The sequence below is a fragment of the Sapajus apella genome, unplaced genomic scaffold (genome assembly GCF_009761245.1).
Source record: "Sapajus apella isolate SASKATOON/1434 unplaced genomic scaffold, GSC_monkey_1.0 scaffold51, whole genome shotgun sequence".
Lineage (NCBI taxonomy): Eukaryota > Metazoa > Chordata > Mammalia > Primates > Cebidae > Sapajus > Sapajus apella.
In genome coordinates, this window is record NW_022436991.1 from 16,094,616 (window position 1) to 16,107,308 (window position 12,693).

The window sequence follows — 12,693 nt, forward strand, 5'->3', positions numbered from 1 at the left end:
GCTTTTAAACCACATCAAAGAATGGGTCACAGAGAGGGTGGGGGGATGCCTGGGCCCAGTTTCCTGGGCCCTGTGACCAGGACAGGGACAAAAATGGGGGAGACTCAAACTTTAGCTTCTCAACACTGCTTAGAAATGGACACCCTGTCAGGGGCCAGGCTTCCGTCCCCAGCCTCAGTAACAGGAAAGTCTCTGGTCTCTATCCCCCTAGCATCCCCATCTGTAAAATGCGGCAATACAACAAAACCTGCCTTTATTGAGCACTTATTACATCCCAGGCCAAGGGCTGTCTCTCCATGTGTTGCCTCATTTAACCCTCAGAATACTCTCACCAGGCTGATGTCACTATTATCTCCATTTTATATGGATGAGAAAACTGAGGCACAGAAAGGTTCAGTCACTTGCTCAAGGTCATACAACAAATGAATGCAGATGCTGAGATTCAAACCTGGAACCTGAATTCTGAGCTTTAACACTACATCACTAACCCATACAAGGCACTTTATGTCTACAGAGCACTCTCCTCCCTCGGGATTGGCTGAGGGGAGTCATGAGGTGGCCAAAACACCCAGCAAACCGACAATACTACAAAGAAGGGCCCTCCAAAGATGTCCACATCTGAATCCCCAGAATCGGTACATGCATTGCTTTATATGGCACATGGGCTTTTGCAGGTGTAATGAAATTGAGGATCTTGAGATAGGAAGAGTGTCCTGGATTATTCAAGTGGGCCCAGCATCATCACAGTGTCCTTGGAGGAGGGAGGCAGGAGAGTCAGAGAAGATGTGACAATGAAGAGAGAGAGACTGGAAGATCCTGCACCGATTTGAAGATGAGGGAGGGGCCACAATCCAAGGAATACAGGCCGCCTCTAGAAGCTGGAAAAGGCAAAGAAAGAGAACTTCCCCTGCCTCCTCTGGAGGGAACTACTGCTGAGACCTTGATTTTAGCCCAGTAAGTCTAACTTTGGACTTCTCCAGAACTGTAAGAGAATCAATGTCTGTGGTTTTTTGTTTGTTTTTTGTTTTTTGAGACAGAGTCTTGCTCTATCACCCAGGCTGGAGTGCAGTGGCGCAGTCTCGGCTCACTGCAACCTCTGTCTCCTGGGTTCAGGCAATTCTCCTGTCTTAGCCTCCTGAATAGCTGGGACTACAGGCACCTGCCACCACGCCCAGCTAATTTTTGTATTTTTAGTACAGACAGGGTTTCACATTGTTGGTCAGGCTGGTCTCGAACTCCTGACCTCAGGTGATCCACCCACCTTGGCCTCTTAAAGTGCTGGGATTACAGGTGTGAGCCACTGTACCCGGCTAATGTCTGTGGCTTTAAGCCTCTATAAGTGTGTCAATTTGTTACAGCAGCAATAAGAAACAGTTACACTACATTCAGCAAGCCTGGCTTCCCTGGATGGCGCTGGCTTCACTGTTACCACTGCGGCGCTAAGAGAAGCATCCTTACATTTCCTTTGTCTGTTTAGACACACGGTCTTGCTCTGTTGCCGAGTGAAGTCCAGTGGTGCAATCACCACTCACTGCAGCCTCGACTTCCTGGGCTCAAGCAGTCTTCCCACCTCTGCCTCCCAGCTAGCTTGGACTACAGGCACGCACCAGTATGCCTGGCTAATTTTTTCATTTTATATCTTGCCATGTTGCCCAAACTGGTCTCAAACTCCTGGTCCCGCCTGTGCCTCCCAAAGGCCTGGGATTACAGGTGTGAGCCACCACACCTGGCCTACCATTTTTGTTTGTTTATTTGTTTTGACATGGAGTTTCACTCTTGTCACCCAGGCTGGAGTGCAGTGGCGCGATCTCGGCTCACTGCAACCTCCACCTTCCAGTTTTAAGCGATTCTCCTGCCTCAGCCTCCTAAGCAGCTGGGATTACAGGCGCCCACCACCATGCCCGACTAATTTTGGTATTTTTAGAAGAGACGGAGTTTCACATGTTGGCCAGGCTGGTCTCAAACTCCTGACCTGGTGATCCACCCGCCTTGGATTCCCAAAGTGCTGGGATTACACGCTTGAGTCATGGCATCTGGCCTGGCCTACCTTTTTTAAATGCTTCTTTAAAGTTGTAATTTGGTCCTCTCTGAACCTCAGTGTCTTTCTTTATTAAAAATGAAAATAGCGCCAATATACATGACTCTACAGGCAGAGTGAGAGGGCCTTATGTTACCTGAAGTTTCCACAAACTCCTGGGGCAGATGAGGCCTAATTATTGTTCCCATTGCTCAGATGAATAAACTAAGGCTGAGAGTAGAAACAGCCTGCCTAGAGCCATGCAGGGAATAACAGAGCCAGGACTTGAACCAGGGCTGCTGACTTGAGTTCTAGCACAGAGGTTCGTGTCTCACAGCCCAGCTCACATGCCACCTCCTCAGAGAAGCCTGCCTGGAAAACCCCAGCACATTCATGTATTCACTCATTCCTGAAGCCACTGTTGGGACTGCCCTGTTCCCAGTGTTGTGTGGGGACCGCTCAGGAGCCCACAGGCTCGTAGACAAGACAGACACACAAACCACAGATCCCAGAACAGCCTGATAAATGCTGAAGCCAGGAGAACGAAGTCCAGGGGGTTGCTGGAGCTCAAAAAAGGGGAAACTGACTGAGCCTGGAGTCAGGGAAGACTTCTCGGAGGAGATGCTGATTGAGCTGGGGATAAGTCAGACCCAACAGAAAGGTGGCCAGGCAACCCCTGTGGAGGAGTGGCTTCCTCAGGGGAAGGAATGTGTTGGTCATCCCAGGCCCCCAAGGCCCTCTAGGCCTCTGTGTTATTATGTATGAAATATGAATAGGCCAGGTGTGGTGGCTCACGCCTGTAATCTCAATACTTTAGGAGGCCAAGGCAAGAGGAACACTTGAGCCCAGGAGTTCAAGACCAGCCTGGGCAATATAGTGAGACCCCATGTCTACAAAAAATGTAGCAGGTTGGGCATGGTGCTCACACCTGTAATCCCAGCACTTTGGGAGGCTGAGGCAGGTGAATCATCTGAAGTCAGGAGTTTGAGAACAGCCTGGCCAACATAGTGAAACCCTGTCTCTACTAAAAATATAAAAATTAGCTGGGCGTAGTGGCAGGCACCTGTAGTCCCAGCTACTCAGGAGGCTGAGGCAGGAGAATTGCTTGAACCCTGGAGGTGGAGGTTGCAGTGAGCTGAGATTGCACCACTGCACTCCAGCCTGGGCAACAAGAGCAAGACTCCCTCTCAAATAAATAATAAATAAAATTAGCTGGGCATGGTGGCACGTACCTGTGGGACGTCAAGGCTGAGGTGGGACGTCAGGGCTGCAGTGAGCCATGATTGTACCACTGCACTCCTGCCTGGGCAACAGAGCAAGTCTTGGTCTCGAAAAAAAAAAAAGAATCATGGCCTAGCTACCCAGAGCTCTGATACTTGTTAGGCCCAGGCGAGGGCTGAGCAGGAAGAAGAGAGGTTCTGGGACTCCCCAAGGAGGAGGTGAAGGTCAGGGAATAGGGCAGGCCCGGGAAGTGAGGGAGAGGCAGGGTCCTGGCTCAAGCCCCCACCCCACTCTGCCTTTCAGTGTGACTACAGGAAGGCCTTCTCAGAGCCTCAGTGACTCCATCTGAGCAATGGAGCATGAGACAAAACTGTCTCCAAAAACCCTCCCCAGCCCTGACGGGGAAATGACAGGACACAAAATTACAAAAGGGTCTTTATTTGTAAAAAGCCAAAGGGGCCCCTGGGGTGACAGGACAGGCAGGCCGGCTTCTCAGGGGTCAGGGGTATTTGGGCAGATGCGCTTGAGTGGGGGGGCGCCCTCCGAGTCCTCTGTGTCACCCTGGGCTGCCTCAGGGACAGGTGGCACTGGCTCAAAGACGGGGTAAGCTTCGGGGGCCTGGAGAGGAAGGGTGGACAGGCATGAGCTCCACCCAACCCAGGCGTCCAGCCTCCGAGCCTCTGCCTTCTCCAAAGCCTCCACTCCCCTCCCCTCCCGGGCGGGGGAGGCAAGCCCAGGGCCAGGTGCCCAGGACGCAGAGGAAGCAGGCACCGAAAACAACAACCACAGCGACACTGTGTGGGGGAACAAACCTGATATTTGATATTTCTGAAAATGCATCAAGGTCGCCTTGTGAGAAATGTCAGAGGTGTATGAGGGATTTTCTTACGCTAATTTTACAGTTAAGATATTTTTTGAAAATGCATGAAGGAGCACCGTGATATTGTCGGGCTTTTGATTTAATTTTATTTTATTGTTGAGACAGAGTCTTGCTTTGTTGCCCAGGCTGGAGTGCAGTGGCATGACCTTGGTTCACCGCAACCTCCGCCTCCCAGGTTCAAGCGATTCTCCTGCCTTAGCCTCCCGAATAGCTGGGACTACAGGCACGTGCCACCACGCCCGGCTAATTTTTTGTATTTTTAGTGGAGACAGGTTTCACTGTGTTAGCCAGGATGATCTTGAACTCCTGACCTCATGATCCACCTGCCTCAGCCTCCCAAAGTGCTGGGATTACAGGCGTGAGCCACCGCGCCTGGCCTTTCAGGCTTTTAATGGTCTCAAATCAGCCCGGAGCCAGCCCTCAGCACTTTGTCTCTGAAACACCCTTTCTGTTTCAGTCCCAAGAATCCAGCCCCTAAACCTTCAGCTTGGTCCCAGGTCTGCCTCTCTTCTGGGGTCTCAAGATGCAGGCTCCAAGCCTTCGCTGCCCAGATCCCCCATTCCCTCCAAGACCCAGGATTCCAGCCTTCTGGCCTCTCTCACCTCAGCCTCCAGCAGTTCTGGAACGGGCTCCTCCTTGGTCAGCATCGGGGGTTCATCGGTGCTGCCTGCAGTTATGGCCCCGGGATCTGGAACATCAAGGTAACAAACATCCCCTGAACAGCCATTCTGTGCCAGCAGCACAGACAGTGGAAGAAACAGACGGTCACAGGCCCTAGTCACAGAAGGCAGAGGGCCAGGGAGCAGAGAGGACAGAGCAGGAATCTGGCTGTGCCCCAGGAAGCAGAGGAGGGAACACTGAGGTGGGAGCTCAAGGGTGAGTAGGGCTTGACAGGGTGGACAGACAGTTTCCTGCCTCTGAAAGGCAGAGCGCTCAAATCCTGACCTTGGGCCAGCTACTTAATTTCCATGGGCCTCAGTTTCCCCATCGGTAAAATGGGGGTAATGATAGTAATTGCCTCATGCAGCTGTTGTGAGGGTCAGATGAGCGGATTCAGGTAAAGCACAATGGCTGGCACACAGTAAGTGCTCAATAAATCCTTGCTACCATTTTTATATTAGCAAAGGTATACAAGTGCTTGGCACTATCTAGACCCAGACCCAGCCTACAGACCCACAGGTGGTTTTTTTTTTTTTCCGAGACAGAGTTTCACTTTGTCACCTAGGCTGGAGTGCAGTGGCACGATCTCCACTCACTGCAACCTCCGCCTCCTGGGTTCAAGCGATTCTCCTGCCTCAGCCTCCAGAGTAGCTGGGACTACAGGCATGCTACCACGCCTGGCTAATTTTTTGTATTTTTAGTAGAGATGGGGTTTCACCATGTCGGCCAGGATGGTCTCAATCTCCTGACCTCTTGATCCACCTGCCTTGGCCTCCCAAAGTGCTGGGATTACAGGCATGAGCCACCGCGCCCGGCCCCACATCAGGGTGTTCTTAGCAGGGAACCATGAGGTCAGCAGAAAACAGTTCACAAAAGCCCCAAATGTCAGGCCAAGGAGTCAAAGGCCATGAGGATCCACCTGAAGGATCTGAAACAGAAAAATGACTCCATCAAATGTGCTTCAGAAAACATGGCTCACGCCTGTAATCCCAGCATTCTGGGAGGCCGAGGCAGGAAGATTGCTTGAGCCCAGGAGTTAGAGACCAGCCTGGGCAACATAGTAAGACCCTATCTCTATAAAAAAAATAACACTGATTAGCTGAGCGTGGTGATGCATGCCTGTAGTCCCAGCTACTCAGGAGGCTGAATGAGCCCAGAAATCCAAGGCTGCAGTGAGCTGTGATCACGCCCCTACACTCCAGCCTGGGCGACAGAGCAAGGCCTTGTCTTGAAAAAAAAAAAAAAAAAGCAAAGCTTAAAAAATATTAAGGAAAAAGCTGTTCTGGCAGCTGTGTGGAGGTGACTTGAAGAGACCAGCTGGAACCAAGAACCAGTGAGAGATGGGAAGGCCAGGGCCAGGTTAGGGCCTGGGAGGAAGAGGTGCCAACCGACAGGTTTGACTGCATGGAAGAAAGCAGAGCTCAACCAGGCACGGTGGCTCACGCCCGTAATCCCAACACTTGGGGAGGCTGAGGCAGGTAGATCATGAGATCAGGAGTTAAAGACCAGCCTGGTCAACATGGTAAAACCCTGTCTCTACTAAAAACTACAAAAATTAGCCAGGTATGGTGGCAGGCACCTGTAATTCCAACTACTCAGGAGACTGAGGCAGAAGAATTGCTTGAACCCAGGCGGCAGAGGTTGCAGTGAGCCGAGATCATGCCACTGCATTCCAGCCTGGGCAACAGAGTAAGACTCCATCTCAAAAAGAAAGAAAGACATCCTGGCCAACATGGTGAAACTCCGTCTCTACTAAATATACAAAAATTAGCTGGGTGTGGTGGCGTGCACCTGTAGTCCCAGCTACGCGGGAGGCTGAGGCAGGAGAATTGCTTGAACCCGGGAGCTGGAGGTTGCAATGAACTGAGATTGTGCCACTGCACTCCAGCCTAGCACCTGGTGACAGAGTGAGACTCTGTCTCAAAAAAAAAAAAAATCGTTACAAAAGAAAAAGAAAGAAAAAAAGAAAAGAAAAGAAAAGCAGAGTTGGCTGGGTACGGTGGCTCACACCTGTAACCCCAGCTCTTTGGGAGGCCGAGGTGGGCGGATCATGAGGTCAGGAGTTCAAGACCAGCCTGACCAACATGGTGAAACCCCATTTCTACTAAAAATACAAAAATTAGCTGGGCATGGTGGTGCGCACCTGTAATCCCAGCTACTCAGGAGGCTGAGGCAGGAGAATTGCTTGCACTGGGGAGGCGGAGGTTGCAGTGAGCTAAGATTGCGCCACTGCACTCCAGCCTGGGCCACAGAGTGAGACTCCGTAGCCAAAAAAACAAAAAAAAAAAAAAAGAAAAGAAAAGAAAGCAGAGCTGAGGAGGACCCCAGGCCCAAGATGCTGGCTTACTGGCTGAGTTATTTCTCTGGGTCTCAGCTTCCTCATCTATAAATAGGGATCATAACAGTATTATCACCTTTATAAGGTTGTAGTGAAAACTAAATGAGAAAAAAAAATGTAAAGTGTTGGCTGGGTGCCATGGCTCATGCCTGTAATCCTAGCACTTTGGGAGGCCGAGACGAGCAGATCACCTGAGGTCAGGAGTTCAAGACCAGCCAGGCCAACATGGTGAAACCTCATCTCTACTAAAAATAAAAAAATTAGCCAGGCGTGGTAGCACATGCCTGTAATCCCAACTACTTGAGAGGCTGAAGCAGAAGAATCACTTGAACTTGGGAGGCAGAGGTTCCAGTGAGCTGAGATCGCACCACTGCCCTCCAGCCTGAGCAAAAAAGCAAGAATTTATGCCCAAAAAAAAAAAAAAAAAAAAAAAAAAGGCTGGGCTCGGTGGCTCATGCCTGTAATCCCAGCACTTTGGGAGCCTGAGGCGGGCAGATTACCTGAGGTCAGGAGTTCGATACCAGCCTGGCCAACATGGCAAAACCCCATCTCTACTAAAAATACAAAATTAGCCAAGTATCATGGTGCATGCCTGTATTCCCAGCTACTCGGGAGGGAAGGCTGAGGCAGGAGAATTGTCTGAACCTGGAGGTGGAGGTTGCAGTGAGCCAAGACTGTGTGATTGCACTCCAGCCTGGGCAAGAGTGAAACTCTGTCTCGGAAAAAAAAAAAAAAAACAAACTACATAAAGTGTGGCACACAGTAAGAGCTCAATAAATACTAGCTGTTGTTATTTCTATTAATCATCCCTATGACTATCACTATTATTTATTCACTTAACAAATAAATATTTACTGAGCCCCTACTATGTGTCCCACATTATGCTGAGGATACAGTAGTGAATAAGATCAACATAGGGCCAGGCACAGTGGCTCACATCTATAATCCCAGCACCTTGGGAGGCTGAGACAGGAGGATCATTTCAGGCTAGGAGTTAGAAACCAACCTTGGCAACATAACAAGACCCTATCTCTACGAAAAAAATCTAAGAATTAGCTGGTCATGGTGGCACATACCTGTAGTCCCAGCTACTTGGGAGGCTGGGGCCAGAGGATCCCTTGAGCTCAGGAGTTTGAGGCTGCAGTGAGTTAGATTGCACCAGTACACTCCAGCCTGGGTGACAGAGACCTTGTCCCCTGCCCCCCACAAAGAGGAGGCCGGGTGTAGGTATGGTGGCTCACACCTGTAATCCCAGCATTTTGGGAAGCTGAAGCTAGAGGATTGCTTGAGCACAGGAGTTTGAGACTACTCTGGGCAACATGGCGAAACCTTGTCTCTACAAAAAATATAAAAATTAGCCAGGTGTCGTGGCATATGCCTGTGGTCCCAGTTACCTGGGAGGCTGAGGCAGGAGGATCGCTTGAGCCCGGGAGTTCAAGGCTGCAGTGAGCTGTGATCACACCACTGCACTACTCCAGCCTGGGTGACAGAGCGAGACATTGTCTCAAAAAAAAAAAAAAAGGGATCAATATGGGTCCAACATTCAGGAAACTGAGATGAGATGAGAGTGAGAAGAAAGACAAACTAGTAAAACATTAATTTACATTAAAATCTCAGACAGTGTTATGTCATCTATAGATCCTAAGAAGCCAGAGGAATGAGACAGCAGCTACAGGGAGATTCTGCAGGAGTCGGAAGGCTCCTTAAGGAGAGCACACAGGGCAGGGAGCAGGTATAGGGATAAGCTGGTCATTTAGACTGTGGAGAAGACAGGACTTAGAGGAGAGGGCTCCTGGGAGGCACCTGGTCCTACCTCTCTCTTGGCCCAGCCGTGGGGGCTGAACCTCCTCAGGGACCCCTTCTGGGGGTCCGGCAGGTGACACAGGGCGGCTGGGCTGGGGGGTGCCCCCAGGACTGGGCTCTGTGCCCTTTTGCAGGGAACCTTCCGAATGGAAACTCTGGTTGCTGCTCTCATCTGCGGGAGCAAGAGCCGAGATGGTTGGCCTGAGGTCCCCAGTACTCTCCTTCAGTCCCCACAGCCCCCCACGTTCCAGGATCCCTACCTACCATTAAGATCCAGCAGGATGAGAGGGCCACCCCCTCGGGGACTGGCGCCCCTGCCTCGACGTTCCCGGCCACGGGATCTCTCTGCCCCGCCGCCTGCCCGCCTTCGCTCCTGGGGGTTAGAGGATTAGGGTCAGAGCTCTTGCAAAGCCACACCATACACATAAGGAAACTGAGGCACTCAGAAGCAAAAGGGCTCAAACTCAGGGGGTGTGGAGCAGAAAAGAGGGAAAACGGGGAAGAGCTGCTAATGATGGTTCCCATCTGTGCTGCTGCCTCTGAGGTCTCAGGGGGAGTTAGAGGTAGAGGCCAGGGTGGGAAGGGGCTCGCCTGAGGATGCACATATTTAGGGCCTTGCGGGAACAGCGGTTGCTCACCTCCTCCTGGGGGTCCACCACTGGCACCCACTTGAAGATACGAAGGGAAGTGTCGCCCACAGTCACCCAACGCTTCTCCCTGTGGGAGGGTGGGGGGCTGGGTCAGAGAGGCCTGAGGGGAGACCTACCCCCCCCAGGAGCCAGGCATATCTGGGGATACCTGCAGAGGTTGGGGAGGCACAGGAGGGTAGCAACAGTTTTGCTAATGGGGCATAGTTACATGGAGAAAGAGAGTCCTGCAAACCCCAAAGCAGAGGCTGTGGGTGCCTGCAGAGAGAATAAGATTTGGGGCCCTGGCTCTGCGGACCCCGGGGGCACACATGGGGGGCGTGGCTATGGGCCTGGGCCAGGATTAAAGCCCTGAAGATCCTGGGGCGCACTTGCAGAAGGAGTGTCAAAGCTTTAGGGGGCGGGGCACAAACGGGGGCTCCTGCTCTAGGAGGGCACGGCTGGGGACCATGCTTTGTAGACCCCCAGGAGTAGCCAGGGGAACAGAGACAGAGCCCTGTGGATCCAGGGCAAAGCTAGTGGGCGGGGGTACACCGAACCCCCGGGGCCCAGAGCTGGCGAGGGCAACGTAGACGCCTTTGGTGGCGGTGGTCCCGCCGTGTCCCATTCTTGGCCCCCGGGCAGCGCTCACCATCTCCGGACCTTCTCGATGGTCGCCATCACCTTCTTGATGTCATCCTTGGCCCGGCTCCGGGTTTCGGCCCGTACGGTCCGGCCGGCCATGCTGGCAGGGTTGGGGCCGGGGCCGAGCCCGCGGCGGGGCCGCCTCCCGTCCGGCGGGCTCAGGCTAGGCGCCAGGCCCGGGCGCCGCGCTCTCGGCCTGCCGTCCCCCCGGGAGTTGGGCGCGCCCTCTCTCGTCCCCAACGCCTCCGCGAGTCCCCGCCTGTTTCCTGCCGCCGCGCCCCGCCCCGGCCCGTCCCCGGAGCGGCCCGGTGGCGCGGGCGGCCAGAGCCCAGGCCTGGAAGCCCGGCCGGCCCCGCCCCGACCCGAGCCCGCCCCCTCGGAGCGCCCGGACGCGCAGCGCCCCCTGCCCGCCGCCGAGTGCCGGAGTTGGGGACGGCTCGGCGACCGGACGCGCGCGGCAGGACCTAGGCCGTGCGTTCAGACCACGTGGGCGCGGGGTGCGCGAGAGGGTCTGTGTCCTGGGCTGGGGGCGCCGCGGTGGGTGTCCGCGAAAAGCTGTGTGTGGAGTGCGTGCGTGTGTCCGCCCTCGCCAAGCTCTCGGTCTACACCGCCCGACTTACTCATTCATCCATTCATTCAACAGTCCTGTTAACTGAGTGCCAATTACGCGTCAGGCGCTGCGAATACGAGTTCTTCACCCACCAGAATGGCTAAAGTGAAAAAGACCGTCACACCATGTGGAGGCGAGAAACTAGAGCGACTGGACCTCTCTTGTATTTCTGGGGGAATGTAAATTGGTAGAGACATTTTGGAAACTGGCAGTTTTCTAATGAAACCGAACATATGCCACCCGTGTGATCCAGCAATTCCACTCCCTAGGCTGTCAACACCCAGCAGAAATGCGTAGGTGTGAGCACCAAGAGGGTGCATGGGAACGTTCAGAGTCCTTTCATAACAGCCCCAAACTGGAAATAACCCATCAACAGAATGGAAAATGAATGACGCCTTACTCATTACCATGCACATAGACACAGCAACGGGAATGACATGCCCGCTACACCCAGCAACATAGACAAGTCGCATGACGAAATCTTGAATGAAAGAAGCCAAATATAACAGTACATACTAGATGGTCCCATGTGTATGATATTCGGAACCACAGAAAATAATATGTAGTTCACCAAAGTCAAGATAGTGGTCAACCTTAGGACTGGAAGGGGACGGGGGGCCTTCTGAGAGCTGATCCGGTTCAGTTTTGTAATCTGGTGCTGGTTCCCTGGGCGTATGTACTCTGAAATTCCATCACATGACTTAAATAAAATGTACATTACTTAGAGACAATTAGTGTGTCTTGGTTGACTTTATTTGAGGCTGACTTGTCAGCAGATAAGACCACGTTAAAATTTGTGGCTCTGTATGTGTGTGTGTGTGTGTGTGTGTTTTTCAAGATGTGGCTGTTGTGTCTTTGAGTTTTGGTGTGACCATGTCCAGAGGTTAAGGGCATAAGGAGTTAGGAGCATGGTTAGGACAGCATTTTTTGAGCCAAGCTGCTTAGGTAAAATCCCAGCTGTGCCACACCCAACTGTGTTACCCTGGACAAGTCACTTATCTCTGTACCGCATCTATAACATAGAAGTAAGTTAATGTGTGTATAGCTCTTAGGACAGTGCCCGGCACATGATAAATGCCCAATAAATATTTACAGTGAATACACATGTGATTGTGGGCCCTACCAATTGTCTGGCTCAATTGCACCTGCTGTGCCCTCTCCAGTTAAACTCTTTCTTCCTTTATTCCAGCAATTGTCTGCTCACCGCAACACACACACCCACGCACAGGAGCACACCCACACACATGCACGCGAACACGCTCACCATCGCACACTTACACGCACGCACACACGCGCGCACGTGCACACAAACCTCCTCCCAGTCCTTCACTCACAAACCCCATTAACTGATGTTGTCTATGGGCTTCCCCAACAGACGGCAAGCCCCTCAGGGGGCCAGAAACCAAGTACGGATCATCCCTATGTGCCTTCCTTTCAGTTTACACCAGTTAATGGGGTTGATGCGCGGATGTGACCTCCTGTCCAGGTCTCTGAAGCTTGTTCTCCTAGGAGTGTGTGTGTGAATCTCCAGGATTCTGTTACTAGGCCTGATAAGAGGAGGTGAGCCGTGTATCTGCCTCCCTCCTAGTGGGTGTGACAGTGAGATTAGAAGCCATCTAAGACAGACCAGGAGATGTATGTCTGGACGAGCGCGCTCCAAGCCTGAAGGCCCCTATAGTGGCCTCTCTGGCAAGCCGCGCCCCAGACTACAGAGAGGGCCTGCGCATTCCTGTCCTACCAGCCCCGCAGTTCTCTCTCCTGTCTCCTCAGCTTTCCCCTCAAAGCAGCCCCTGCCTCAGGTCCTAGCCTGAGCCGGCAGCAGGACACTGGGCTGCCTCCCAGGCCCCGACACCCCCAGCCCCGAGGTCCTATCCACTAGGCGGACAACTTGCC

General features: G+C 52.7%; 1 protein-coding gene across 2 annotated transcripts in view; it reads right to left on the reverse strand.

The window, feature by feature from the left end:
• Positions 1-11,269, reverse strand: part of BCL7C (BAF chromatin remodeling complex subunit BCL7C) — a 56,993-nt gene extending 45,724 nt beyond the window's left edge. Inside the window, exons 1-6 of one of the 2 annotated variants that reach the window (XM_032243252.1) lie at positions 10,198-11,269; positions 9,558-9,636; positions 9,184-9,292; positions 8,930-9,091; positions 4,721-4,806; positions 3,661-3,856 (exon numbers count right to left, since the gene is read on the reverse strand). In XM_032243252.1, coding sequence (XP_032099143.1) covers positions 3,731-3,856; positions 4,721-4,806; positions 8,930-9,091; positions 9,184-9,292; positions 9,558-9,636; positions 10,198-10,289 — 654 coding nt within the window. In that variant the 5' untranslated portion in view covers positions 10,290-11,269 and the 3' untranslated portion in view covers positions 3,661-3,730. Of the gene's footprint in view, positions 1-3,660; positions 3,857-4,720; positions 4,807-8,929; positions 9,092-9,183; positions 9,293-9,557; positions 9,637-10,197 lie in introns of those variants that run through there. The other variant, XM_032243251.1, reaches the window with a different exon arrangement.
• Between the last annotated feature and the right edge of the window lie 1,424 nt (positions 11,270-12,693).